The following is a 26046-nucleotide window of genomic DNA, read 5'->3' on the forward strand; positions in this document are numbered from 1 at the left end:
ACATTTCCACATTTTTATAGGTATAATTTCCTTTAATAACTCCACTGAGGCTGATTCTGTAGTCTGTTTTTCCCTCCCTACACATATTTAGGCTGCTGATACTGGAACAGGTTTTTTCACTGCCCACGTAAAAAAGTATAAAAAAGTATACTTGCTACTACAGACACACTCAAATACAATTAAATGTACTTGACTGATGCACTTGAATATATTTCAATAGTTTTTTTTCAGATAACTTTTCATAATTTACAAGAAATATTAGCATTTCAACCAAAATGTGTGAAAGATTCACTGCAAGTATGATTCATTTGAATATGTGATGACTTTTAAGATCAATTTGAAAATACTTTCAGTTCAAACGTCATCAGTAGAGGACAAGTTGTACTGAAGTATTTAAAGGCCTCTTCACAAAATAGTACAGCAAAGAACATTTACTCCATTGTTAGCAAACTTTTAGTAGAATTATTATTATTATGTTAAACATACTTAGATTAGGTGTACTTGTGTAATTTGTTGTTACTTTAAGTTGATTAAATCCCAACGACCTTTAGTGTTTGTCAGGAAAAAACAACAACTAGTGACAGTAAAAAGTATTTTAGTGATATTTTTCACATGACAACTGAACTCACTTCATGGAAAAATGCCACCAAATGTGTCTGAAAGCTTCCGAAACACCATTAAGTTAGATTTTGTGATCGTCTATATGCAGGACTGCTCCTTTAGATCAATACATAGACAGAATAATGTAAGAAAAGCTGTCCTCAGGCAGTGCAGAGACAGGACAATAGGGGGAAGACAAGATGGAGATTTGGAGGTGACACAGAGGAGAAAGCCGTCATTAAGGCCTCAACACTTAAACTGCCAACAGCACCAGAGGAAAAACAGCTGGTGTGTTGAGGAGGTCTGGAGGTAACTGGATGAGATCATCTGTCAACCTTTGTCTTACATGATAATTATCTGGTATTTACTAATTGAGCACAAAGAGTGACGTAATCTGGAGGCACAGCAGCCTTTTTCCCCTCAAATACGACTGCTGTGCTGCAACGCTGCGCAGACATTAATCCAACAAAAGGGTTTCGGAGGTTCCTCCATGATTTAACCTTCACAGTGTCACGGTACGAATGGGTTTTCTTTTGACTGTGAGTTTGAAACCTTTCAGGGGGGATTTCACCACTTCAGTGTGACCTTCACAGACTGTAATGAGAGTGAAAAGGGGACGTGGCCTCCTCGGGTGAAGATACCTTTGGAAGATTGTATAGTGGCATAAAGGGAGATTAGGCCCCTGGGGTGTTTGAATGCTAAACAGGCAAAACGACCCTCAGTGCTTTTGCTCTTTTGATCTTCCACCTTTTTAAATGGAAAACAGCCCCAATTAATTCAGAAATATGACTTAAATATTCCATCCAGTGATGCACATAGACGTACAGTCGCTGAAGCCATTTAGAGTCGATTAAAAATGTCTGATTTTTTTATTCTTTATTTATTCTTCATTTTAAGATACAAAGGCCAAACATAAAGGAATTCTCTTAGAAACACAATACTGGAATAAAAAAAAAAGAAAAAAAAAAAAAAAGACTTCAAATCCAGTCAAAAGTCTATGAGGTCAACAGTCAGTATAGCAAGAAATGAACTCATAATACCATAAAAACACATCAATTTCATCAACTTTTTTGATCAATCATAGAAAACCTGAACAGCCGGGAAACAACATATCTACAATACTTTGAATGTCAATGAACACCTAGACAAAAAAAAAAAAAAAAACTGAAACTATGCCACCAATAAATTCAAAATCGGTTCAACTGAAACTGAGCGATACTAAACGCATGCAGACGTGGAGAACGAGGGTGACTGCTTGAATCGTCTGCTACAATAGTAAGTATTGTACAGTGTTTGACACCAACATCCGCCCTCGATCGACCTCTCAGTGGCACTGCTATCCCCTCATGCATTTTTTAAAAGGATCTTGAATTAATATTCATTGTTATCAAAACTAACACAGTATAATATTGCACAAGCCCATAATTCATAATTCATGGGGTGGAAAGGTTTAGAATACTGTGGCGGGGGCGGCAGAAGCAGATGATGTGGCGGCTCGTGTCACATGTCCAGTGCAACCGTAAAAATCAGTTTTAATTTGGTTTCTCTCTTATTTTCTTATCAGTGGGGCCTCAGCTTTGAACTGGAGGCTAAACGTTGGACCCCCGAGTAGTCTGCAGGAAATATTAACGTCTGCTAATACGGACATGGTCTCAGTATAAAAGTACTGTATGTATTCATGTCACAGATCGACACTGAACAACCGAAGGTTCCCCCAGACTTTCAAAGCTCAGTTTAATCCGTCAAAGAACCTGAACTGCCAGTATATATTTTCTTTTCTTTTATATGTAGTAATGAATATGTCTACTACTTATTTGTTCTTCCACACACAATACTGTTTTTTCTTTGTTTGTTTTTTTGTTTTTGGATATTTCAAATGTCAAAACACAAACATCAAAGTGCCATATAAAAGGTGAAACTGTGTGAACACAACTAGAAGCGCATTTGAGTGAGTTTCAGTAGCATTTACTGTACATTAGGAGCAGATCTGCTTTGACCTGAGACGATAACATCCATCAGATATTTCAAACTTGCAGCCTCTACGCCATTGTTAATCTCTCAGTTTACCAGTTAGTAATAAACATAGGTGTTGGATTAAGATTATTATGGTTATTATCATTACAATACTATATAAATATTAACAATACTATATACTATATAGTATTTTATAGAATTACTGGAAAAAATGGATTTGACGTGGTTGTGTCCAGATCTGAGAAAAACCTCACCACATGCTTCATCTCCAGTCATTAAACTTCAAACAGCCTGTTGAAGACGAGGCTAATTAACTGTAAACTGACTATTAACATTACATTTTTTTAAACTAAACCACGTCATGACATTCGACACACATCTGCTGTAGCAGCCAATAACATATGAATACTGCAGTTACTGTCACATGTCACAGAAAAAGTGATTAGGCCGCTAAATAACGATCTTTTTTGAATGAATAATGTCAAATTTCTTGTGTTTCTTGTGTCTTTTTTTTGGCTGAAGGTGTCACAGCACATGTAAATCTCAGGCTTTTATTAATTTCCTCAAGAGCAATAAAATGTCTCTACAACCCGTCTGTTTGTTCCGCGTGTGTCTGCGTCAGTGCATCAAATACTACATTTTTCTAAATGAACCCACAGAAACAATCACCTGAGGGTGCTCTGGCACAAGAGGAGCAGTTGACTTCACACCGACTCGGCCTGAAGACTCCAAATGAGGCCGTAGCCTCACCCAGAAATAGATGGAGCTCAGTTTGTGAAGACGTTCAGTGAAAAGAGTTAAGGGTTGTGTAAAACGGTGCGATGTTCGCTCTCCTGTTGTTGGCTGCTACACGTACACTGAGATCCACAAAGTCTGAAACCACACTGAAAATTTGGAAAACGGGAAACCTGTGAACTAACAGATCAAATCAGAGTGTCAGATGCAACGCAGCTTCAATGGAGCAGATACGACTCAAGGAAACCTGACCTTTTGTACAAAGGAGTTAAATTGCCACAAACGTGTTTAAATGTTATTGTGAGAAATGGTGCAGGATCTTAAATATCTCTTCTTCATTTTACACGTCATGTTCATTTGAACGTCTAGTATTTTTTCATCTTCTGAAAATGAAAATATTTTAGATTTTCCGTATGGTCTCAGACAGTTGGACCCCGTCGCATAAGTTTTATCAGAGTGAATAGTATGTTTACACCTCGGACGTTAACCCTCTAAAGCAGTTCGAACAAACGTGCTGTAGGAAACATGAGCTAAGGATTTTACCATCCAAACCACTGCAGAGAAATACTAGAATTACTGAAGAGCACCGAGTGGGACACCTTTAGATTTTTAGTCTCTCGTGTCTGCTCAACATAGAAGAAATATGGCAAAATTTGCTAGTGAATTGATATTAGAATTGTTTAAACTATTTGTTACTTGCTTATTTTTCCCACTAAAGAGGAACGAGCATGTTTTCCTTAAGTGTCAATATGTCCTCTGAGGATAATATATATTCTGTGTGTCTTGAGGGAAGGTGAAGTGTTCGGTTATATATTGTGCAAGCCGTTAAAGGAGCTTATGTACATCACCAGCCGTGGGTCTTGGAGGTTCAGTTTTCCAGGTAGAACTGATCTAGGATCGGAGTCCAGGCAGCACCAACTGATACAGCAGCAGTCCTGTTACCCCTGACCGCTGATTCAGGGACGAAGGGGCCACTGCCTTTTATTTAACTGGTATGCAGGATACAAATCTGACCCCAGCCCTGCTCAGGAACAAAGAAGATGGACACCGTTTCTTGAACTGATCACAGATTTGGTTCAGCTGGAAAAGACGATGAGTGATCAGTTCAGGAAGTGAACAAAGAGGGGACGCTGTGAGCTACACTCAATCAGGGCCCTGTTAACAGTGGTTAAGGGTAACATCTCCCACCTCCAACCAGCCCCGGTTGGGGTGGGGGTGCGCTACTCTGGTGTTTGCTGCCCCCTAGGGCTGAGAGCAAGGCAGTGCAGGTGTGGCTCAGGAGGGAGAGGGGAAGGAGGGAGGGAAGAGGGAAGGGGAGGAGGAGGTAGAGAAAGGAGGAGTGGGGAGGAGGTCCAGGGTGGCGCTACTCGTCGCAGCCCAGGAGCTCCATTCGCAGGGTGATGCGCTCGTGCCACTCCCACGGCAGGATGCGGACATATCGGCCGTAGAACGGCGGCTCGAAGATGTTCTTTTTGTGAACGTTGTTGTCGCTGTTGCCTGGGAAGATCTGAACAGAGAAGGAGAAAATCAGGACACAGATCGTAGCTGCAGTTTGACAATCCAGACAACAAAAGATTCTTTTTATGCTTCTTGTGTCTTTAACAACTAAAATATTTTAAAAGCCACTACTCATTCAGCTTGTTTACTTTCCCCATAATTTTATCATGTATATTGATTTTTTTTAAACAATATTTTTCATGATAGCAGTTAAAAACAACATTACTTAAAATTAAGCGCTGTCCTAGCTACAGACAAATATCTATGACAATAACCTGCCTGACATGATAATATAGGTTTACAAGTCAGTGAAAGAGGTGAAACACCTGAAAAACTATGTATTTTATATGATAAGTAAAAAGTGCAAACATTCTCCCATAATGACGGATTCAAATCATAAATTTAACTTAAGTTCTAAATGTTTCACAGAAAACCGTCAGCATTGAACTTGCACATCTGGCAGGTGAATAGATTTCTGGATGCCTTATACATAACATACATACATACATACATACAGAAAACAAATCAAACTCAGTGTTCACAGGTGTGTAGAGGAGTACGTCAGAAACAAGCTTTACCATTAGTTTCCTTTAAGATCACGAAAAGATAAACAACTACAAAATCCTGTTTTCTTCACATTTTTCAAATGATTCAAAAACCAACAGGACATTTTTGTTGGTATGTTTGTTTGTGTGATTTCTAAATAATGTATCTTACATGCCCTCATAATGCTGTGTAAACTATTTTTCGCATCTTAAATCAATTGATTGATTGCTATTATTTTCTTTACTTTAATTTTACATTGTTTTATTTTTTACGCTGTAGTTCTGTTTTTTCCACAAGGATAAATTCAGCTTCATGTTTTAAGTTTTTTTACTCAACATTTGCGAGCGTGTTTCTGGCCACAGCTGAACTGACCTTGTCTGTCCTTGTGGTCTCATCCTTCACGATGGTCCAGGACTGTCCGTCATCACTGTGAGCCACTTTGAAGGCTGTGATAAACTGAATGGAGCCAAAGTCTTTGGCCCCCTGTGTGATGACTCCTGTGATCTTCTTGGGAGACCCGAGGTCCACCTGAGGACGCAGAAACATCGTCGCTTTACCAACTCAGCCACAAACAAACTAAGAAGCAGCCACATGCAGCTCTGTCGTGCCGTCCCGTCCTACCTGCAGCCACTCAGATTGGTTATTAGTGGAGGCGGTCCAGGCGTTGGTCTTGCCCTGCTTGTCCAGACGGGCGTAGTGAGGGTGCCAGGTGAAGGCCTCGATGCCCCAGGTGCGGAAGGTGCTGGAGGCCGTGATCTGACGGTTAGACACCAACCGGGACTTCAAGCCCATCGGCTCCGAACAACCTGAAGTGTTTGAATACACTGTGGAGGTGAGACCAGGCAGAAAGACAGAGGAAGAGGCAGAACAAAAGAGGAATGGAAAGAAAGAGAAAGAAAGTATGATAGACAGGGGACGGACAGATAGCGGCCCGGGCCAGCCAGTGATGTGAAGCAGCAAACCAGAGAGGATGATGTGGAGGACGACAGCAGCAGATGCAGCGGACAGACATATGGCACACAGGTGAACCATTAATGTGCAGCTTTAGGCTTCGCTGAGCTCACATGGTGGAGTCTGACCGTGCCTTCTCAACGATTTGTTTCTACCATCTGTGTTGATCACGCCCACATTATTATATTACAGTGATCCTCCACAAGTTTTGCAGTTACAGTATTGTCATACTTTCTGTATCACCTCATATGTTCAGTGTGAGAGAAATGCCAATCCTAAAGTAGAAACAAACATGTGGAGCTCACTGTGTGATATAAGATAAAGGCTATAAGAGACTTTTTAATGTGGGTTAGTGAAGCAGCTGGGCATGCAGGTCAGATACACAGAAGGTGCATGAAAAACTTGCATCTGTACTGTTGCTGTCCAGCATCATGTAGCTGCTTATGCAACATCCTTTTTCATTGTCATAACATCACTTTACACTTACAGTTGATTCACTTATTGGAATCAACTGAGTTTGAAATACGAACATATAACCTCCAGGAAACAAACTACTGTATATTTCATAATTAAGTATTTTCCATGAAAGCAAATGTTACTTTTAGCAGAGAGAACATGCTAAAACTCATGCTTGCTGGTTGTGATCTCATGCCAGACTGATAGGTGACCCCGAAACTCAACATGCTGCAAATACAGTAATTGTGGAACCATGCATAAACTGGGAAGCACGATTAATGGCAGAGGAACGGACAGATGAGGCAGCCATCAAGAGAGACACATATTCAACAGCGTAATGAGGCCGGCGAGTTCCAAAGAAACACACTGGCTTTAAATAAAAGGAACAGCAGGATGAGCAAACATTGGCTGGAACACAGAAGACTTAAAAGAACCAAGTGCTACATTTTCCTGCTGTGGCGACATTTTATGATGATGAATATGATGAACGTGTTCTTTGCTGTGGAAAAACCCTGAATATTTAGCATCCAGTGTGCCATATGCTTGCCAGTATCACTATTAGTAAAATATGATCATATGGTTTTGATAATTGTGCTCAGAGGCACTAAGTGGTGCAATCCTCTGAGTAACTTCCTTTGAAATGTGATCAATCACTGAGTGTAGTGCTGAGAATAATTCATAAGGAAACACTGACGAAAGAATGAGTCTGAATGAAGCTTTGATAACTAACAAACATCAGTATACTGAACACCAACTGTTCATGTGTTTGTCGTGTGTTTTTCTGTGCGAGTTTACCGTTTAGCTCACAGCCCACCAGCTCCATGCGCAGGGTGCAGGCCTTGCGACACACTACAGGGATTATGCGGATGTACTGGGCAATGATTGGGGGGTCAAACAGGTTGGTTTTGGTGCTGTCATTGTCCACGTTTCCAACAAATACCTAAAAAAAAAAAGACAGGAGGAGTTAGCAGATTGTGTGGAGTGTACTGTTGCTTTGTTATTTTTGTAACTGATGAGAGATACTGATCATTGGCATTCAGTGGAAAACACCAACATAACTTTTTTCTCTTTTTCACAACTGCTGTTATTGGCCAGAGTGTCACAGTGAAGTTACAATAAAATGTTTGCAGATTTCTTTGTGTTGAGTCCCGTATGATTGGTTTCTTAGTCACTGCTCCCTCTAGTGGCTCATTTCTATCTTTTACAATCATTGCCGGATTAATGTGTGTTGAGGTTTGTGTATCTTGACTGGCAAGTGTCAATGCAGCCAAGGGAGCAATAATTAAGTTTAAAACAGATTCTTGGATTGTTTTTATGTTGCATCTCCTCACATTGTCCTTCCTCTGCCCATCTGTTCTGTACACAGTGTACGTCTTGCCGTCCAGGCTGGAGGCCACTTTGAAGGCCTTGATGAACTCGGCTGTTCCCATGCGACTGGCACCCTGCGTCACGATACCTGTAAAGCGCATTTTTCTTTGCAAGTTGATCTGAAATTGTAGAAAGAGAACTGATATTACCAAATTAAGTTTCTGTTTCAAGTGAACTATTATGCAGAAGTTCAACTAAAACATCATAAAAAGAAGGCAGGTAATGTTGGAATGGTAAATTGTTTTCAAAATAAGACTTCTGAACAAAAGCCTCTTTGTGTGTGTGTGACTGTCTTTAATATATCAATAAACCAGTTTTTTCATCCTGTACAAGTTCTATTTTTTTAATGGCAGGAATAAAAGTATCTCCAGCCTGGTAGATCTACCAAAACCAAATATGCCAAGACTTAAAATGCGTCCCAACATTTTCATCTGTGCACTATATACGTGCAGTGTCTGTCTACATGACTGACAACCATATTAACGACATATCTGTGTTGTCACCTCGATCCATGGGTTCTTGTCATGTGCAGCGGCGCTCCAGGCGTTGACCAGTCCCTTGTTGTGAAGGCGGGCGAGCTCGGTTCCCCAGCGCTGCAGGCCAAGCAGGCTGTAACGGACTGATGAGGCCGAGATCTGGGACTCAGCGATGCCCCCGCCCTCCATGCCGAGCAGAGAAATGCAGCCTTTGGAGCGGAGGGGAAGATTCAGACGTCAGCGTAAGACTTCCAACTGTTGCCTTGATGCAAATTTTGTGTAAATTTACCTTTAATAAGCCTAATTAAAGGTCGCTAAGTGCACACGATACTTCAGAAAACATCTTGCTTTGTTACCTGCACTATTTTCACCACAACTTGAAATCCTGCTACTGTATGTAAATATTAAGCATTTTTACTTCATGGCTGTAAAGACAAACGACAAGCACAACGAGAAGAACTTAAAAGAAAGAAAAATGTCTGATACATCTTCAGCCAAAGCTCTTGCATTTGCTGTATATTCACTGAGCCGTGTACCATTAACTCATTAAGGATGCAAAGCTTTACATCATCTTAACTGAATCAAGTATTGATTCCTCATTTGGCAGGCTCTGTACATGCTGCCTATTGATGATCCTAAAATGCAGCGGCTTGGCCTCCTTCCTAACTGATCGCAAGATGTTGTGTTTATCCATCCATCCGTGAGTGCCGACTGGTCACACTTACGCAGCTGACAATGTTTGCCCACATAAGGGGACGGGCAGTGGCACTTGAAGTCTCCGTCCAGGTCCCTGCAGGTGCCACCATTCTCGCATGGCTGTCCGGCACAATCGTTCACATCTACAATGAGATAAATCACACCGTCACTTACTGTAGTCACACATAAACAGTTCACTGGTCAGCTGTTATCAGCCAGTCTGAAAGCAGATCACAGAGGTGCGAGTTAAGATCACGTATCATGCTAAAGAGACGGGGTTTGATATTTCCTCGACTGCTTCACACTGGGGTTAGTTGAAGCCATGCCAACAGGACGGAGAGAGGAGCTTGTTTCTTGTCAGACAGTAAATGCAGCCTCAAGGGACCTGCGGCACCAGGAGCTCATGTGGTCACAATGTGCGGTATACAATGTGCAGGTTCTGGGAATAAGTGTGACTTCAAACTTCAGGGCACATGTTTTCAAAGAGGAACCGATGAGGGCTGTTTCAGTGTTTGGTTTGATTTCCTTGTAACTCTTTGTGTTGCCTCTGGGTGGCGCCCCTACCAACACTATCTGTCCTGCTTTGAGTCTGTGTTAGAGGAGTCAGGGAGAGGAAAACGCATCAGAAGAATGAAACTGGAATAAACTCAAACTCCTTTTCATCTCTCACCCACAAGAATTGTCAGTGTGACTAAACCAGCTTTGAACACACTCTACGATGACCACACACACACACACACACAAGGAACAAGTCACAAATTTAGCGGGTTGTATAGATGACTGCACACCAAAGAGGGGGATTTCAGTGAGTCTCTCAAGCTTTAATCCTCAGTGGTTGTTATTATGGAAGAAAATGCACGCAAACAACCCAGGCACACCGATGCTACGCTTCCATCCAACAAACACACACGGCACCATCTCCCTTCCCACATGCTCTCTCCATAAATAGCTCCGTGTCCAAGCATTCATTTTCACACAGTCACAGGAGGAATACAGCGATTTTGAAATGTGCATCCACAAACTGTGGATAACGAGGTCCACAGTCATGACACCTCTGGCTCAGGGAGCTCATTCTAAACCACATAAAACAAAAGTATATCTCGGCGCAGCAGCTGAACATTTTAAACGCCAAGGTCGCTACACTTTGTAAATAAGTTCTCTGATCAATTTATTGTCTTGGAACAAGTTAATAGGTAGTAGCTACTGTACCTGTGTCCTGATACGCTTTTCGAAGTGAGCATACTAAGAGTTACAAGGAGTAAAATAAAATGCTGTTAACAAAGTCAGCATCATCGAGTATAGAGGATCAGCGTTAAAAGGTTACTCTTGTGTACAGAATTTCTTTAAGTTTTATTAAAATCAGACACCTGTTTCATGAAGATGGATGATTGAGTAGGTTTCTAAAATATTCCTAACTTCAGACCAACTTTGGAGGATGACTGGACAAAGTGTTGGCATTCAAACCAGGACCTCTCTCCCGTGTCAGGGAACCCCCCCCCCCTACAACCCAGAGAACTAAATCAGTAATTAATGACAGACAAATGGAAACTCTGGTAAAGTCCTGACATGCGTCAGTGGTGGCTCACTCTCCAGTAAGAGGATTGGGCACCAGGAGGACCATACAACCTGGTTGGCTCCAGGGTCTAATCCATTTATCTGACAACCAGAGCGGGGTCAGCTGAAGGAGGAGACAGGTAGAGGAAACGGTAGGTTTGTTTATTAGCAAGCCTATGCTTGCCTGAAATGTACACACTCACAGTGCTCTGATCAACTGTAAAATGGCACGACTTTGCCTCAGGGTGAACTCCAAAATATCAACCAAGAAAAACAATACTGATATGTATCCAGCTGTTGAGCAGTATCTACCATCAGCGTACTGTTTGCATATAAATAGATTTTAGCAGACGGAGCATGTGCTGGACAGACCACCACTCTGAGGCCTGTATCCAACAAACCCCAAAGCAACGGAAACAGCACACTACCACAATATTTAGAGCATCAATATCTGTCCCAGCATGAAGCGAAAATCAATACAAATCTCATGCGGCTCGTTTGAAACCTGACCCTGATCGCTGCAAAGCCAAGGTCAGCTGGTGGTGTCTGTGGTGATCAGCAAAGCTGTCTACGTCCAGGTACTGTGCTGCAGCCAGCAGGATGTGGGCCTGAAAAAAAAACCAGGTGAGAGTCTGCGTCCGAAGGCCCAAACCTGGATGGTGTACAGTACGTTGTTCTCCGAGCTTTGGAAGTGTATAAACATCAGGAGAACTTGAGGAGTTAAACTAAGTAAAGCTATCTAAGAATCTTCTGTATGAAAGTACTAAATTCATGGTATAATCATTATAATCACCAACCTTCCACCTTTCACTTGCAATGGGACTGTTACAGAGAAGAAAAGTTAGTCTTTTCTTCCAACCAATGACAACATGAAATAAGAAAAAAACATTTTTAATCACCACTCTAACCGTTGCCATGGTACAACAACCGCAGAGGGTGCTCGAAGGGCATTACGGTCTCCAGATAAAACCACAGTGGCATTATTTTAAAAAAAAGGGTGAAAGGTTGTTTCCTGATGTGTAATTTGCTGTGTACTATGTGGACTGGCTGCAGTTCACCAGGGAGTGCCAGTAGCACCCAGAATAGCTTTAAATCGGATCTCTGCCAGGGTGTCACTCTCTGCTGGAGGGATGCAGGGCTCTGAGATGAAACTTCTGATGTCATAAAGGATATTTACAGAGCATATTATTTACAGCTGTGTTTCTGAGAGCTCACTCTGAATAGATGAAGGCATGGTGACCTCTGATTCTGGTAAATGATAGCGGTGCTTCTTAAAACATCTGTATCATTGCATTTCTGCAGTTAGAACTACAAATCTATTTGAAATTAAAAAAAATTTAAATGGAAAAAGTGAGTAATGGAAGTTCCAAATGATTGATGTCCCCCTGCTGAACATCTCGAGTCATTCAACACCACATTATGGTCACATATATACAAAAATGTGGTCATTTTATTTTCTGAAGGATCTCAAGCAAGCAGCTCAACCCCCCCACTGCTTAGCGGTCACCAGAACAGGAGTTACCGATGTGTATAAACAGTACTTAACTCTGAGTAAATACCAGAATGCTGATGAAAAAGAGCATGCTTGTTCAGCAAACCCAATCTGATTAAAATGAGGATTTTAAAAGCACCCCTGTGGTTAATTGTTATGACACTCTCTCTAAGCCTGTTGCTGTTTTCGTGTTGGGTTTTGACTGGTGAGGCCAAACCCTCACAGGTAAACATCAACAGTTGCTTCTGTTACTTAAGATCATGTTGTGACTGCAGGTAAGCAGCTTCGAGGATCTGACAGGACAGTCTAGCTAGTTTAATGCACACAGTGGTTTAAAAAAGGGAAGTGCATGCCAGGCTTAGTCTGATCCCTGACAGCACACATGCACACATGCACACATGCACACATGCACACATGCACACACGCACACACGCACACACGCACACACGCACACACGCACACACGCACACACGCACACACGCACACACACACACACACACACACACACACACACACACACACACACACACACACACACACACACACACACACACACACACCCCCAGTACTCCGCAGGGGGCACAGAGCCCAGTCTGCCCACACTACCACATCCTGGGAGGAGCTGAAAACTCTCCCAAAACAACTGAAAAAGCAGCGCACGCATACACACACCCCCTTTAGCGACTTCCAAGAAGCAAATGCGAGAAGCAACTGCCTTAATCTGTTATGAAAATCTGGGATTTAGAGGCCAAGAAAAAGACCCTTGCTGTTTCCATCCATCTGCGTTGGCCCAGTGAAGTGAACAGCTATTGACGTCTCTATTTCGCTCCATTTCCATACTTCACACAGACTTACACGCACACACACACACTCCTTCTCTGCAACCCATAAAGGCTTTTAGGCCAATTTGACAGGAAAGTCAGTAGTGCTGCAGTCAGACCTGAGTAGCGAGTGTGACATTGTCAGGAGGGCAGACTTAATTCACCGCCTCCACGTTCACTTTTTCGCCCGGCAACAGTAGCTGCGCTGACGTTGCGAGCGCTCAGCGTGGACGGCCACTTTCTGTTGGTTAGACTGGCACGAGGGATGAACCATGTGTGTATGTGTATGCTAAACAGTCTGTATATGAGATCATGAGCTGTGTGTGGTTGTTCATGTGGGATGAGCAGCGCACACGTGATTAAGCTCTTTCCAGTAGAGGTTTTCTTTCTCCTCTGATCTGTTTCTCAGAGGAGTTTTAGTCATTTAAGGAGAAATTTATTCAGCCATGAAATACAACATTTTGATATTTGTTTTTAACTTCTTTCCTGTTACTGACATAAGGCCTTGAGGGAGAGGATGGTGATATGATCTACCCTCGCAACTAGTCCGTCTCCCACTTCTTTACTGTTCCCTTTTTCTATTTATAATTTCCAAGATGCAGTGGAGTCATAATATTCTTCTACAACTGGCTGCAGTTTGCCAACACCTGCATAGCCAGGCTCTGTGTTTGGCTGTTTTTTGATCAAAAAACAGTTAATCCTCCACTCACTGTCTCCCATACATCCTTGCAGTTAACCTGTGAGAAGATCGTACCGACATTTCAGAACATTTTTAATCTAAAAAAGTCTACTTAAAATGTTGGTCTCAATTTGCATTTTCATGTGAGTGTGGGGGTGCTAGTTAAATGTTTAACTACACTACGCCTCCCCGAGTTCACCACAGTCACATCAGTTCATCTCCTACTGTGTTTCACACAGACCATATTGAGCTGGCTGCCATGAGCCTCGCTGTTTGCACACACACACACACACACACACACACACACACAAATTAGAGAGCACTTAAACTGTCACAACATGGTCATCAGTAGCTGTGAATGGAGGGGTACCTCCCTGACCCAGCAGTCCCCCAGAGGAGTTCTCATAAACCATCACAGTCAAATAGATTCCCCTCATCATTATCCTTGAAGCATTATCTAATTAGTGCAAATGCCTTCTCTGCAGAGGGCTCTTATTCTGGAAGCTAAGAATAGAGTACCAGCCAAAGGACTTGTGAATGTATGGATTCTGATGAGCTGTGGTTTGTGGTTCTCAGAGGTAAAATAAAACAAGAACTTGGCTGCATTTTTCTAAAAGTCAAATGAGAATGTTTGGAGGGTAAATATGTATAGACTAAAACCGACTATAACTTGGAGGCATGTGTATAGTTTCACTGTGGTTTGAGGCATGACGCAGTTGAACAACACATCTTCTAGTATGGAAAGACTTCTTCCTGTCAGGGTGGGTGAACTTGTAACAAGGTGGCATCTCTAATTATGACATGATCTCGCTGCCCGTTTCAGCCTAAACTCAGAAGCAAGGAGAGATAGTGCTGAAGTCAGCGGTTCCCTGCCCGTGAATGTGTGTGAATGTGTGTGTTGTTGAATTCCTCGGCCTCTGCATGCAGCCAAGAGAACAGAGAGCACCTGGAACCAAGAAGGAAAAGAGACCGCAGCGCTCAAGACAAACACACAAACATCTCTCTCTCCTCGAGTCCCACTTCCACTGTTACCTTTTTTTGAACTTAAATCTGCCCCTTGGACACCTAGGATAAAAAGGCATACATGATCAAACACAAATATAAAAATAGACTTTTCCTAAAAGCCCCACTTGATTCCTGCTAAATTACTTCTTTGTGCGCATTTGGCCACTGTTATTCTGCCGCCCTCTCACGCAAACAGTAGCCATCTGTCTCTGTGTGAAGGGCTGGAGGGAGTTGGAGGAGCGCAGCACATGTTCCCACCGTTGCCTCCCTCTCTTAGGCTGACCCTGACTGAACCAACCTGGTCTGAGTGACGTGTGAATGAAGCTCCCATTAGGAGAACAGTTGTCTGTCTGGTGGCCAGCACTCACAGCAGCTGTCTGCATGTCAGTGTGTCAGGTTAGACGGATAAACAGGGACCTCATTAGACCTGCCAATTAATTGTATGGGAATGTGTTCTTCCACACCAGCACATTAGCACTGACACTTTTAATTTGGTGTGCTGCTGTAGCTGAAAGTAGTGAGGAGGTAGAGATTAGATTTAGATTTTAGATTAGATTTTTTGAAGTGATCAAGACTGATTACTTGAATGATGGTGATTAATAAAGCTGTTGAATACCTCAATAAACAGCTCTTATTACACTCTTGGTAAAAGTAAAATAGCCTCAAGAAAGTTTTTTTCTGTATAAGATAAAGATCTTGAATTTTGCAACGCTGTTATGAGGTTTTTCCAATGCTTGTTCATATTCCGACTTTCCATGTATTTTATTACACTACAGTGGTGCCGTATGAACTGAAAAAAATAGTCGACCTAAATGTAAATACACTGTAAACTCAATCTGGGCTTGATACTAATATCCAAATATGGCAGGGTGGAACTGATCTTGAATTGCATCTCAAATTTATAGCACTACTCTACTATCTTGATTAAAAAAAAAAAAAAAAAAAACTTTAGAAGAGGGCGCACAGACTTACTGTTCTGGCAGTGGACTCCGTCAAAGCCCGGCTGGCACTTGCAGATGTACTCACTGAAGACGTCACCTCGGCGGGATTGGCCTGTCACCTCACAGATGCCCTCATTCTTGCACGGGTTGGGGTTGCAGGGCCCTTTTGGACGAGGTGAAAGAGAGGAGAGCCAAGTTTAACAGAGGCAGAGCGGTGCTGCGTGTGTAACCTTTTATAGCCTGTTCTTTTCAGGAACTGGGTTAGGGTGAAGGATGGGGTTGATTCGTGCACATTTTAGAGAGGCGTGACTCACCAGTCTCTGTCTCATTGCAAGTTTCTCCAGAGAAGCCATCAGGGCAGATGCAGATGAACGGAGCTCCTGCCCCCGTCACACAGGTTCCACCATTACTGCACACATTTACCTTACAGTAATCACCTGGAGAGAAGGGGCGAAGGGGAAATCATTTATATGCGGTACACAAATGATGAATTATTGTGTCCCCCACCCATTTTTGCTGCTTTCATTTCAATGTGCTGCAAAAGTGGCAAAAGAAATACAAAAAAAAGAAAAATGCTGTAAAAAGGAAGAGGATACTATAAATGTGGATGTGATTTGTGAATCCTATTTGATCCAGCTGTGGTTTATGCTCTTCATTTCACATTCAGTAATGCCTGGAAGTTCAGCATTTCCTGCCAAACATCTCACATTTCCAGGCCCATATTCCAGGACAGGAAGAGCTGACTTGAGTTTTGGCTTTATGCATGTTTATACTGCATTTAGTCCATTTTTGTTCCATGTGCAGTTCATAGCATTAAAAAACAGCACACTTGAAGTTTTCGGTAAGAAAGAGTAAAACATGTTTTGAGGGAGAATCAGCTAAAATAATGTTTTCTGTCTTTATTAAATCTTCCACTCCATTCCCTTGTTTTGCTGCTGAATAAACAGCCTGTTGGATGTTGGATGTTGGATGCGGTGGTCTGAACAGCTGAGTAAGCCATCACTACACTGTAAACACAACACAAACACTGGATGCTTCCACCAGCATCACTGCTGTCTGGGCTGAACCTGACAATCTGGCAGTTCTCTGGGCACAAGGGAAATCATGTCAGCTCGCAACGGGTGGGGAAAAAACAAGGAAATCAAGTGGTGTGGAGAGGTTTTCAAAAGCATGAAGACTGAGTGAGCTATGATTTACAGTCAGAGAGTTTTATTCCACCAGGAAATTTCTGCCCTTTGGAAACTATGACAGCAATGTTAACAAAAGCAGGAATAATAAAATGGAAGTAAGTATGATGACATGAAGGAGGTGGCCCAGTTCCTGACAAAATAATATCTAGCACACACAACATATCGAGTAGTAATTACACTTTTCTCAATATAGATACGAGACATTTTGGAAGTGAACTTTGCAATTATACCCTGTTTTGACACTTCGAACGAGGAGGAAGTAAATAATTGGGAGCCTTTTAACAACTGCGAAGACTTTTCCATGTTAGCACTTATCATTTGGATAACTGTTGAGGAAACTGAGGCTGGAGCCCAAGTGTGAAATTGGTGGTTGAAGTACCACAGAGTGCCATGCAGGCTAAAAAAAGAGCTCTGACCCTGTTTTTTTAAGTGTTTCGGCAGGGTACCTCTTCCCACCTCAGACAAAGCAGACTCGTGGGAATGGATATATGGATATATATATATATATACACACTTAAGACTTCCACAGTAAAGTGGCTTTTTACGTCCTGCTAGGGGTATAATTCACAGAGGCCACGGGGTCAGGGCTGAAAATGGCATTTTGAAGAGACTTCCTGTGCATCTCTGCGCCTTCTCCATCTTTCTTACCCCACACTACACACACACACACACCTTTTCTAGTTCTCAAAACACTCTAGGATGAGAGCACTCTGAGTAGTTTATTCAGTGTGAAGTCTCAGCCAACAGTGCAGCATTGTGGAAAAACTAACTAGTTGTTCTTCAGTGGTAAACGATTAAAAATACATCATATTGCAAATGAACATACTGGATTGCACTTTGCTCTGACTTACAAAATCTGGACTCTGTTTATGATCCATTAGCAATCGAGAAGAAGTAGATTTGCGTCATAATCAGTGAGAGAGAGAAGGGAGACTGAGAAAGAAAAAAAAAAAAAAAAAAAAAAAAAAAAAAGAGATATCCACTTTGCCAACATCCTGTTTGGCCGTTTATCCACTGAGCTGCACTTCCCATGGGTGTCTTATCAGTGCTGTATCCAGTGTCATGGCCTTCAAATGCTTTCACATCTCATGGGACCGTTGGGCAACAGGCTGGGCTGGCACCGCCAACACATCCTTATCCAAAAGCTGCTTCTTGTTTATCTTTGGGAGGGAACACAACCTCCCTTCCTACACCAGCACACAGCTCCCTTCAGGAAACCCTTTCGGTGCTGAGAAATAACACCGCTGAATAAATGACCTTCCACATATATTTTAACGGAAGAATCTGACTGATGAACGATACGAGAGGCAGTCCGTATCATCTAACTGTCTCTGCAGAGGCTGTATGTACTCTGTTCTGACTGAGACATGGAGCTTGTCTGGGTTTACTGAAGAAATTCAATGTGTGATGTATTAGTCAAGGTGGTCAGCCAAGAGACAGTGGTGAAACCACCAGAACCACTTGAAAATCCTCAAAGTGATGCCACTGTCTGTACAAAACCACATCTGTATCAAATTACAAAGGAATGGAGAAGAGAGGGTTTATTTTTTCCCCCTCTTACACAGTAAATTTGAAATGCGATGAGATTTGAATTGGTTTGCTTTGCACAAGGGTCACGAAACACACTCAAAACAAAACACAACACATAACTGCATTTCCCTCAATTGGTCGAATTCAAAGTCTTATGTTGTTTCCACTCCACATGAACTCTGCTGTTTCAGAGGAAACCAGGGGCTTCTTGTTGTTCCCCATTATCTCCATGAACTGACAGATAAGCACGAGTTTAGATTACAAGAAAAATCTGTGGCTGTAGTTTCAGTTTAACTTATTGAGAAATCACTGTGGGGAAAACAGGCTTTGATTTCAACAATTCACGCTGACACACCAAAATTTAAAAGGGTCACTTCTATCAAAAAAAAAGACATATTTCCTCACTAACCTCTAGTGATACGCAGCCTTGCAGAAAATTTGATTTTATATAATCAGATTATACAATGTTTGTTTCTGCCGCCACCCGGATACAGTAATAGGGAATTAGGTTTTGTTTTTGGTGCTCACAGCATAAAAAAAAAATTCTCTCCCTCCCTCCAGAATCGGTGTCTCTGATGAAGACATAGTTTCCATGAAATATGTTAACAGAAACAGAAAGCACCACCAACAAAGATCCATTCACCTCCATTGTGTCCTGGAGGTGACAGAAATCTCAGGGATGTACATCTAATAATACAGACAAAGAAGACAATCTATCTGCAAGGCTGGATAGAGACATGTTTGGGGTTTTTTTTGTTCTTTGGGTATATCAGCTGTTTAAGGTGCTGCAGCTGCCTAAATACAGAAAATTCCCCAAAGTTATATCAAATAAATCAAGTGTGGGCACAAAACTTGCAGCACTGATTGTTCAGGGGCCTCACTGACCTCTATAGTGCCCCTCTATGGCTGCATGTGCCTGAGGAGGCAGTATTGACTTTAAGTTTTCTTTCTTATAACCAGAATTTAAACAAGCCTGAACATGTTAGATATTTCCGTTAATGTGGGCGTAGAGCTGTAAACACAAGTTGAATTCCAAAAGCAACATATCAGTTGTTTTCATTATGTAAACACACCGATATCCTCTCCAATAACTACTAAAGAAGGCTGTGAGTCATCTGAGCATGCAGCCACAAACATATCCATTTTGCAGCATTTAATAATGCAGTAAAAAACACATTTAATAAGTTTGCCACAATGACACAGCAGTGGTTAAAGAAACAACGTGGTGCCCCACTTTGTCCAACCCTCAGTGACAGATTAGGAAGGTATGTGGAGTTGTGTTTGGCAGAACAGGCCATTTCCACAGAGCATTGTGCTTTTCTCACTCCTTATGAGTCATGGTCTGTGCCTTTCCCATGATGCCTCAGCCCAAGAATGAGATTCAAATACCAGACCAAAAAACACAGAGCAGTTAGAGCCCGAGTCTCACAATAATGCAGTCTGCAAAGAAACCCTCCACCAAGAGGAGTGTGTGTGTGTGTGTGTGTGTGTGATCCTGCCACAGCTCGAGCCTCAGATACATGGGCACAGCTGGGGTTGGGTAGCGCGCCAGTGCATTCAGCAATATTTGCTTTTAATGTAAACAAAAGATAGCAAATATCCTAAAAGCAGTGGTGCATGAAGTACACAGATCTTTCACTTCAGTAAACGTGCTAATAATAAACTGTAGAAACACTCTAACAAGTAACGGTCATGCATTGAAAATGTTATTTACGTCAATAAGAAGTATATAAATAAAAGTATTAGCATCAAAATATTCTTCAAGTACTGATTATATTTATTGATGCATTTGTGTGTTCATTGCTTTAATGTTGCAGCTGGTAAAGATGTAATTTTATTTCTGTTATATATTCATTTACATTCTGCGAACTCACTTATTGATTATATTTTGTATTGTTAATCTGAATCTCCAGAGTAACTAAAGCTGTCAAATAAATGCGGTGGGGTAAAAAGTATAATTTTTCCATCTGAGATGTAGTGGAGTAGAAGTATAAAAGAAGATTCAAGTTAAGTACAGTATTCAAGTTAATGTACTTAATCACTTTCCACCGCTGCTGAACAGAAAGTCACTTATCACACTGAATTTAGGTATCTTAGTATCTCGTTAGTGTCTGTTATTATGGTCTGATAACAGCATACAGCTCTGTGTATAAAGCATATGTGTATTTCTAAATGATGCGTTCTGCTGTAGGGGGCTGGGGTGGGAAGAGTGACAGTGGGGAGTCCTGTGTTTACACAAAAAACAAATGAGCGGCACCACGACACATGGAGCACATGTTTCCTGAAGGGGCTTCACTGGGAAAGGAGTCAGCTGCTACTGGGAGGATCTACCAGCGATCTGATGAACACACTGGCTCTACATTAGAGCCCTGCAGCTTAATACACAGAGAGGAAACATTACCCCTTTACAAAGCTAAGCAGATGTCACAAAAAGAGCATGAATCACCTCAGGACTGTACAATAAAACCTGCTGTGGGACGCCATCGAAGGGCTCTGCACCGTGACAGAGGATGAAGATGGGGAAGTCATTTCAGGACACAAGCGATGGGTGTGGACTCCTTGAGGACACTGCAGCCCATATTAGAAACATTGAGCGGTTATGGAGACAAAATAGCACTTTGGATTAAATTCACCTTGACATAAGTGAGCAGACAAGCTTTGATCAGTTTAATTTCTGGCCTCAGGGGTGTTTTATAGAGGTTTCACTGACAAAGCATGACGCTTTTTGCCGCATTGCAAATTTGCGCGGACATGGGCAGGAATCCTTTTCATCTGAATCACTCCAAAGTTATCAAAGATGACGTGGAACAAATCAGTAGTAGACAAACAATAATATGCTTAGACAGTTTAAGAAGGCTTTGAAGGAATTAGCTTATTAAAAGGGAATTATGAAAAGAGGCAAGTTTGTTTGAAAAGAGCTGACAAAGCCAAGGTTAAATAGAGTCCATACGTCATGTAGGGGCTGATAAACACATGCATGTGAATATATATGTATATGTGTAGTGTGTGTGTGTTTGGTTACGTCAGTACTTGTGTGTCCTGAGGCCTGAAAACAGTAAACGCTGTGCCCTGTGCTCTGTCACGCACACTCTGGCATGCTGGAGTCTATAGGCTGGCAGGCAAGTGCGGGAACTCAGTGTTCCAGAAAACCAAGGAGAGACGTCTGCATCTCTCTCTCACACACACACACACACACACACACACACACACACAGATGTCCAGCCCTTGTTAAAATCGTTAAGGATGTGCTGAAGCATAATAAGAAGGCTTGAGACCTGTAGAGTGCTCATCTAGTCCGACCAGCTGCCAAACTCCAGGACTGAGTGCTGGAGACATAAGGAGAAGGGAACCTGGACATGTGAGGCAGGAAGTGGATTTATCAAGGCCGGGCCTCGGCCCGAGTCCTTAAATAACTTAGTCCTTTTCAATATGAAGATCAGCGGGACTCCAGCTGCAGGTGAGCTTTCTGTAATCTGGCAGTGCTGCTCCAGAGCAACACGGCCATCTGCTGCTGCTCCAAAAAAATAAAAAAACAAGGGCCGGCCACTAAAAATACACACAGGCGTCACACACCATCAACAAAACAACAAGCTTGCCTCTGAAGTACTGTAACTGAAATAGAGCCTGGAATAGTTTCACAACAACAGCCTCAACTGAGTGCAGTTGTACCTACTATACACATGAATACTGTCACTGGGCTGTCAGCTCATCTCTGATCACATGAACACACAGATTTTGTGCAAACATTTCTTCTTTTCGTTCTATGAGTATTGCAGATTTCGTCCTTGGCTGAACATTTAAGCTCACACGACAGCGTGTAAAATATTCAACATGGCAGATTGGAAAGTGGGGCGACAGGCACTAATAAAGTGGCCCAAATTAGAAGACGCTCCATATTGCAATGAAACATTGATTAAGGAGGCCATTCAAAATTCAAATGGAAGAAAGAGAGGCTGTCCTGTCCCAAGGGATTCGGTGGGAAAAGTAATAATAAAGTCATCAGAGAAGACAGCAGCCTGAAGGGAGGACCCGATACAGGCAGATGGTAAGAGCTAGATTTCACAATGAACACACACACACACACACACACACACATTTCTCTCGCACACATTCACAAACTTACTGACACATGAACTCAGAGTACAAGTACTCACAAAATCCTTCAAGGCTCCGTTCATGCATTTTCTTGATTATTTGATTGTTTTCTATTTAATGTCACTAAATAGTAAAATATGCACATCATGACTTCCCGCTGTGGCTTATTCAAACTCCTTTCTGTGTCCAACCAACAGTCCAAAACATATTCAGTTTACTATTGTACGGGACAAAAGGGTTTTAAGAACCTAAAATAAGTTTTGCTTTTTTGTACGAGAAATGACTGTAAACAATTAATTCATCATCAGAATTGTTGATATTCAATTCTTTCTAGTGATTAATCTACAAATAGTTTCAGCTCTGGTCCACTTTTAAACTCTGTAGGGCTGCAACTAACGATTAATTGTATTCACCACTAATCTGTTAATTATTTTCTAGATTAATCAAGATGTTTGGTCCATAAAAGGACAGATTGTGGTGAAAATGTTGATCAGCGTTTCCCAAAACCCAAGGATATAAAGTTAACGGTCACAGACGAGTAAAGAGATCAGACAATATCCACATTCAAGAAGCTGGAATCACAGAATAATGACTTTTTTCTTTTTTTAAAAATTAATCAAACAGATTAATTGATTATCAAAATTGTTGGCAATAATCGACAATTAATTCATTAAATCGAAGGAGCTCTGCAGTTTGGTTGTCGTGAGCTTTTGATGTCCGACACTGAACAAAGTGTCCGACTGCAGATTTGATCATGGTAATATTCAATATCTAATCTAATTTCATCCCTAATTCTATGAGTGAAACCCAGAATAATTAATTTTGCACAGCAGAATAAGCCACAGCACCTGTTCAGTAATGAGGGAAAGCTCATTAGTCAGATGAAATACTGTAATCAGAAGGAAATACCAAGAAGAATTTACAAAAAAGCTATAATCCCTCCATCACATGACCCTAAATAAACCCCAAATCAAAGTCACTGGATGATTTGACAATTGTGTGGACAAGGAATGTCCACCGTATAAGCAGGAAATTAAATTTTTGGTCAAGGAAGTCCAACAACTGCTTGATATACGGGCAATAAAAACCCTGTCTTGCACATCTGACAGTACACTTGCACCAGTTTCAGCTGAAAAGTGTTCATATGCACCTGCCTGCATCTGCAAATTATACACATACGCACTCTCCTGTCGTGCCATTGGCCCAGCGTCTGGCTATATTTAGCCCTGGTTCACTCAGTTGCCCTAAGTGGTCTTGTTGTGAGAAAAGACTGCTTCAGTCAGCCCTGACACAGAACACCATTTTCCACTTCTCTCCCCTCAGCAGCAAACAGACGGGACAAGTGAGCTACAACCTGCTGAATAGAGTCTAATCAGGTAAAATACAGGAGAAAAATAAATAAATCCCTCTCCCCTCAGCTCCTATTCTGCCCTGTAAACAGTTTATATGACACAGCAGCAACAGGTCCCCCTCGGCCTCTGGCTCCCTGACAGTGTGGAAAGGTCTTTGCTGTTGTGGGTCGAAGTCCAGTTCACTGGCATGTCTGTGTTGGCTGCTGCGCCCGGAAAAGTGACTCAACGTTGTGGTCAGTGCGCAACCACACCTATTCTCCACGGCCGTCCCGACCCTCAGCATCTGGGAACAAACATGTCGGGGTGTGTGCTTCTCTTCAGGCTGTGCACTCTCTCGCTTTCAATTCAAACAACACCAAAAAAAAAAAAAAAAAGGTTTTAAAGAAGTGAATCAAACATTTATGCCAGTGATGCACCGGGGGAAATGCAGCAGCCTGTCTGTCACGGAAGTTTAAATGGGGATGTTACAGGACAAGGAATGGAAAATACCTGCATTTATCTGCAAACTGAACCTCCTGTTGTCCCCTAATGAAGTGTAGAGCTGCAGAGTGTTTGTCAACACAGTGGATCAATACAAGCAGTGGAAAGCATGAGCACATGACTAAAAATTCAATAAGGATGCAGTGAAAATGCAATATTTATGGTCTGATCAACTACAGGAGGTAACAAGGGCTTTGTTTCTAAAAATAAATGACATAAAAATGTTTCATAAGCAGATTCAACATATCTTATGTAATACCATGTGATTTTGTTAACCATTATATACGACGCTTCCCTGCACATTTTCAAATGAAGCTATGATGGGTGGAAAACGTGACTTCTGATAGTCACCCAACCCAAAAGGAAAGTCACAAATCTGACATCTGCCTTTCACACTGTAGCAACACAAGTCATGAATTCTGCCCTTTGTTAATGTGCAAAAAAAAAAGTCTCTTTTTTTTTTTTACATTAGGAAAATACATCATCCCACCAAGGAGGAGGCTTGTGTGGCATGTTATGCCTTCTGCCTGGCAGGAGAACCAGGCCATTTTACCTTTTGTGCATCGGCCTAAATGTGTTTGATGCATGGAAATGCAAACAAAGCCAAACGCCAGTGGCATGAGGTTAACAGGGGACCTTTAGAAAAGCCAGCCTGTGGAGTCATGCTCCTTGAAAAAAAGGGGGCATTCTGTACAGAAACTCACCCTGAGGTGTTATTCCTGGCCTAGAAAACATGAAAGCAGGCACCGTGGCTTCCAAATTATTAGTTTTATTCTATGTTAAACCCACCTGGAGATACAACTGTCTAATCGTGCGGTCCCGTCCACTTATTCAGGGGGCGGTTTGAACTTGTGCAGCCGACTACAAACGCCCACTGCCCGGCTACGTTGGTGATGAATTGACGGTGTAAACTTGGCTGAGGTTGAAAACACACTGAGGTAATTCTAAAGTAACTATAGAGGTAATTATAAACTACATCCACGCTGAGTAAGATTTTAAAAATAGAGAGGGAAATAAAGAAAGTTACAACTCAACGGTCGTTAACGGGCGGCGGTTTGAACTGTAAACAAACACAAAGAGACAACTTACCGTTGACCGCAAACACCAGACAAGCCGTGAAAAGTTGCAGCCAAAGGAAAAAACTCGTCCGCTCCTTCATATCTGCTGTTTCTGCCCCGTCGTAGGTTGGCTGTGGCTCGGTAGTTACAGGATAAACAGGACCGGTGGAGGACGGCGGCGCTCCGGACGTTGTTGCTGCCGAGGCTGGAGCTCGTTGTGAGGCTTTAAACTCCCAGGCAGCGGGCGGAGAGCAGGAGCACGTGCGGCCCGGCTTCCAGCCAATCAGAGCCCGGTGTTTAATTGTAGCCCCGCCCCCTCCCTCCAGCACACTAATCACCCTGGAAACAAAAGAGGCGTTTACGGCTCATGTGCTGCGTTCAAGTGATTGTCTTGATTAAGATGTTTGATATTTATATATAGAAAAACAAACAAAAAAACCCGAGGAGGAAATAATTCCTGCTGTCGTATTTGTCTGTGACCCAGTGAAAGATTATTATTTTCTATACCTTATTACAGTGATCAGAAAAATGTACTTAAAGTGTAGTTGTT

The 26046-nt window shown here is 42.0% G+C and overlaps 1 protein-coding gene across 4 annotated transcripts; it reads right to left on the reverse strand.

Annotated features, from left to right (window-relative positions):
• Positions 1 to 1489: 1489 nt before the first annotated feature.
• On the reverse strand, positions 1490 to 25691 carry mfge8b (milk fat globule EGF and factor V/VIII domain containing b). 4 transcript variants are annotated; one of them, XM_070830927.1, is made up of 11 exons: positions 25528 to 25691; positions 16106 to 16228; positions 15823 to 15954; positions 14878 to 14910; positions 9329 to 9442; positions 8631 to 8812; positions 8091 to 8246; positions 7555 to 7699; positions 5974 to 6158; positions 5725 to 5880; positions 1490 to 4816 (listed from the first exon to the last, which is right to left on the reverse strand). In XM_070830927.1, exons 1-11 carry the CDS (start codon positions 25595 to 25597, stop codon positions 4673 to 4675), a joined length of 1440 nt encoding a protein of 479 aa, XP_070687028.1. In that variant the 5' UTR covers positions 25598 to 25691; the 3' UTR covers positions 1490 to 4672. The 4 variants fall into 4 exon arrangements, with proteins under 4 accessions (XP_070687028.1, XP_070687027.1, XP_070687031.1 ...); XM_070830926.1 differs by having other exon boundaries at positions 5974 to 6176; XM_070830930.1 differs by lacking the exon at positions 14878 to 14910.
• Positions 25692 to 26046: the final 355 nt, after the last annotated feature.

The sequence above is a fragment of the Pempheris klunzingeri genome, chromosome 5, assembly GCF_042242105.1.
Source record: "Pempheris klunzingeri isolate RE-2024b chromosome 5, fPemKlu1.hap1, whole genome shotgun sequence".
Classification (NCBI taxonomy): Eukaryota; Metazoa; Chordata; class Actinopteri; order Acropomatiformes; family Pempheridae; genus Pempheris; species Pempheris klunzingeri.

What these genes read in the sequence shown, in the direction of transcription:
- mfge8b (XM_070830926.1), bottom strand. Translation starts at nt 25,597, where the DNA reads ATGAAGGAGCGGACGAGTTTTTTCCTTTGGCTGCAACTTTTCACGGCT. An exon ending in GGTGGGCTGTGAGCTAAACG is followed by an intron (nt 6,177 to 7,554) that starts GTAAACTCGCAC and finishes TCACCTCCACAG; the next exon opens with TGTATTCAAACACTTCAGGT. An exon ending in AGACCACAAGGACAGACAAG is followed by an intron (nt 4,817 to 5,724) that starts GTCAGTTCAGCT and finishes TTCTCTGTTCAG; the next exon opens with ATCTTCCCAGGCAACAGCGA.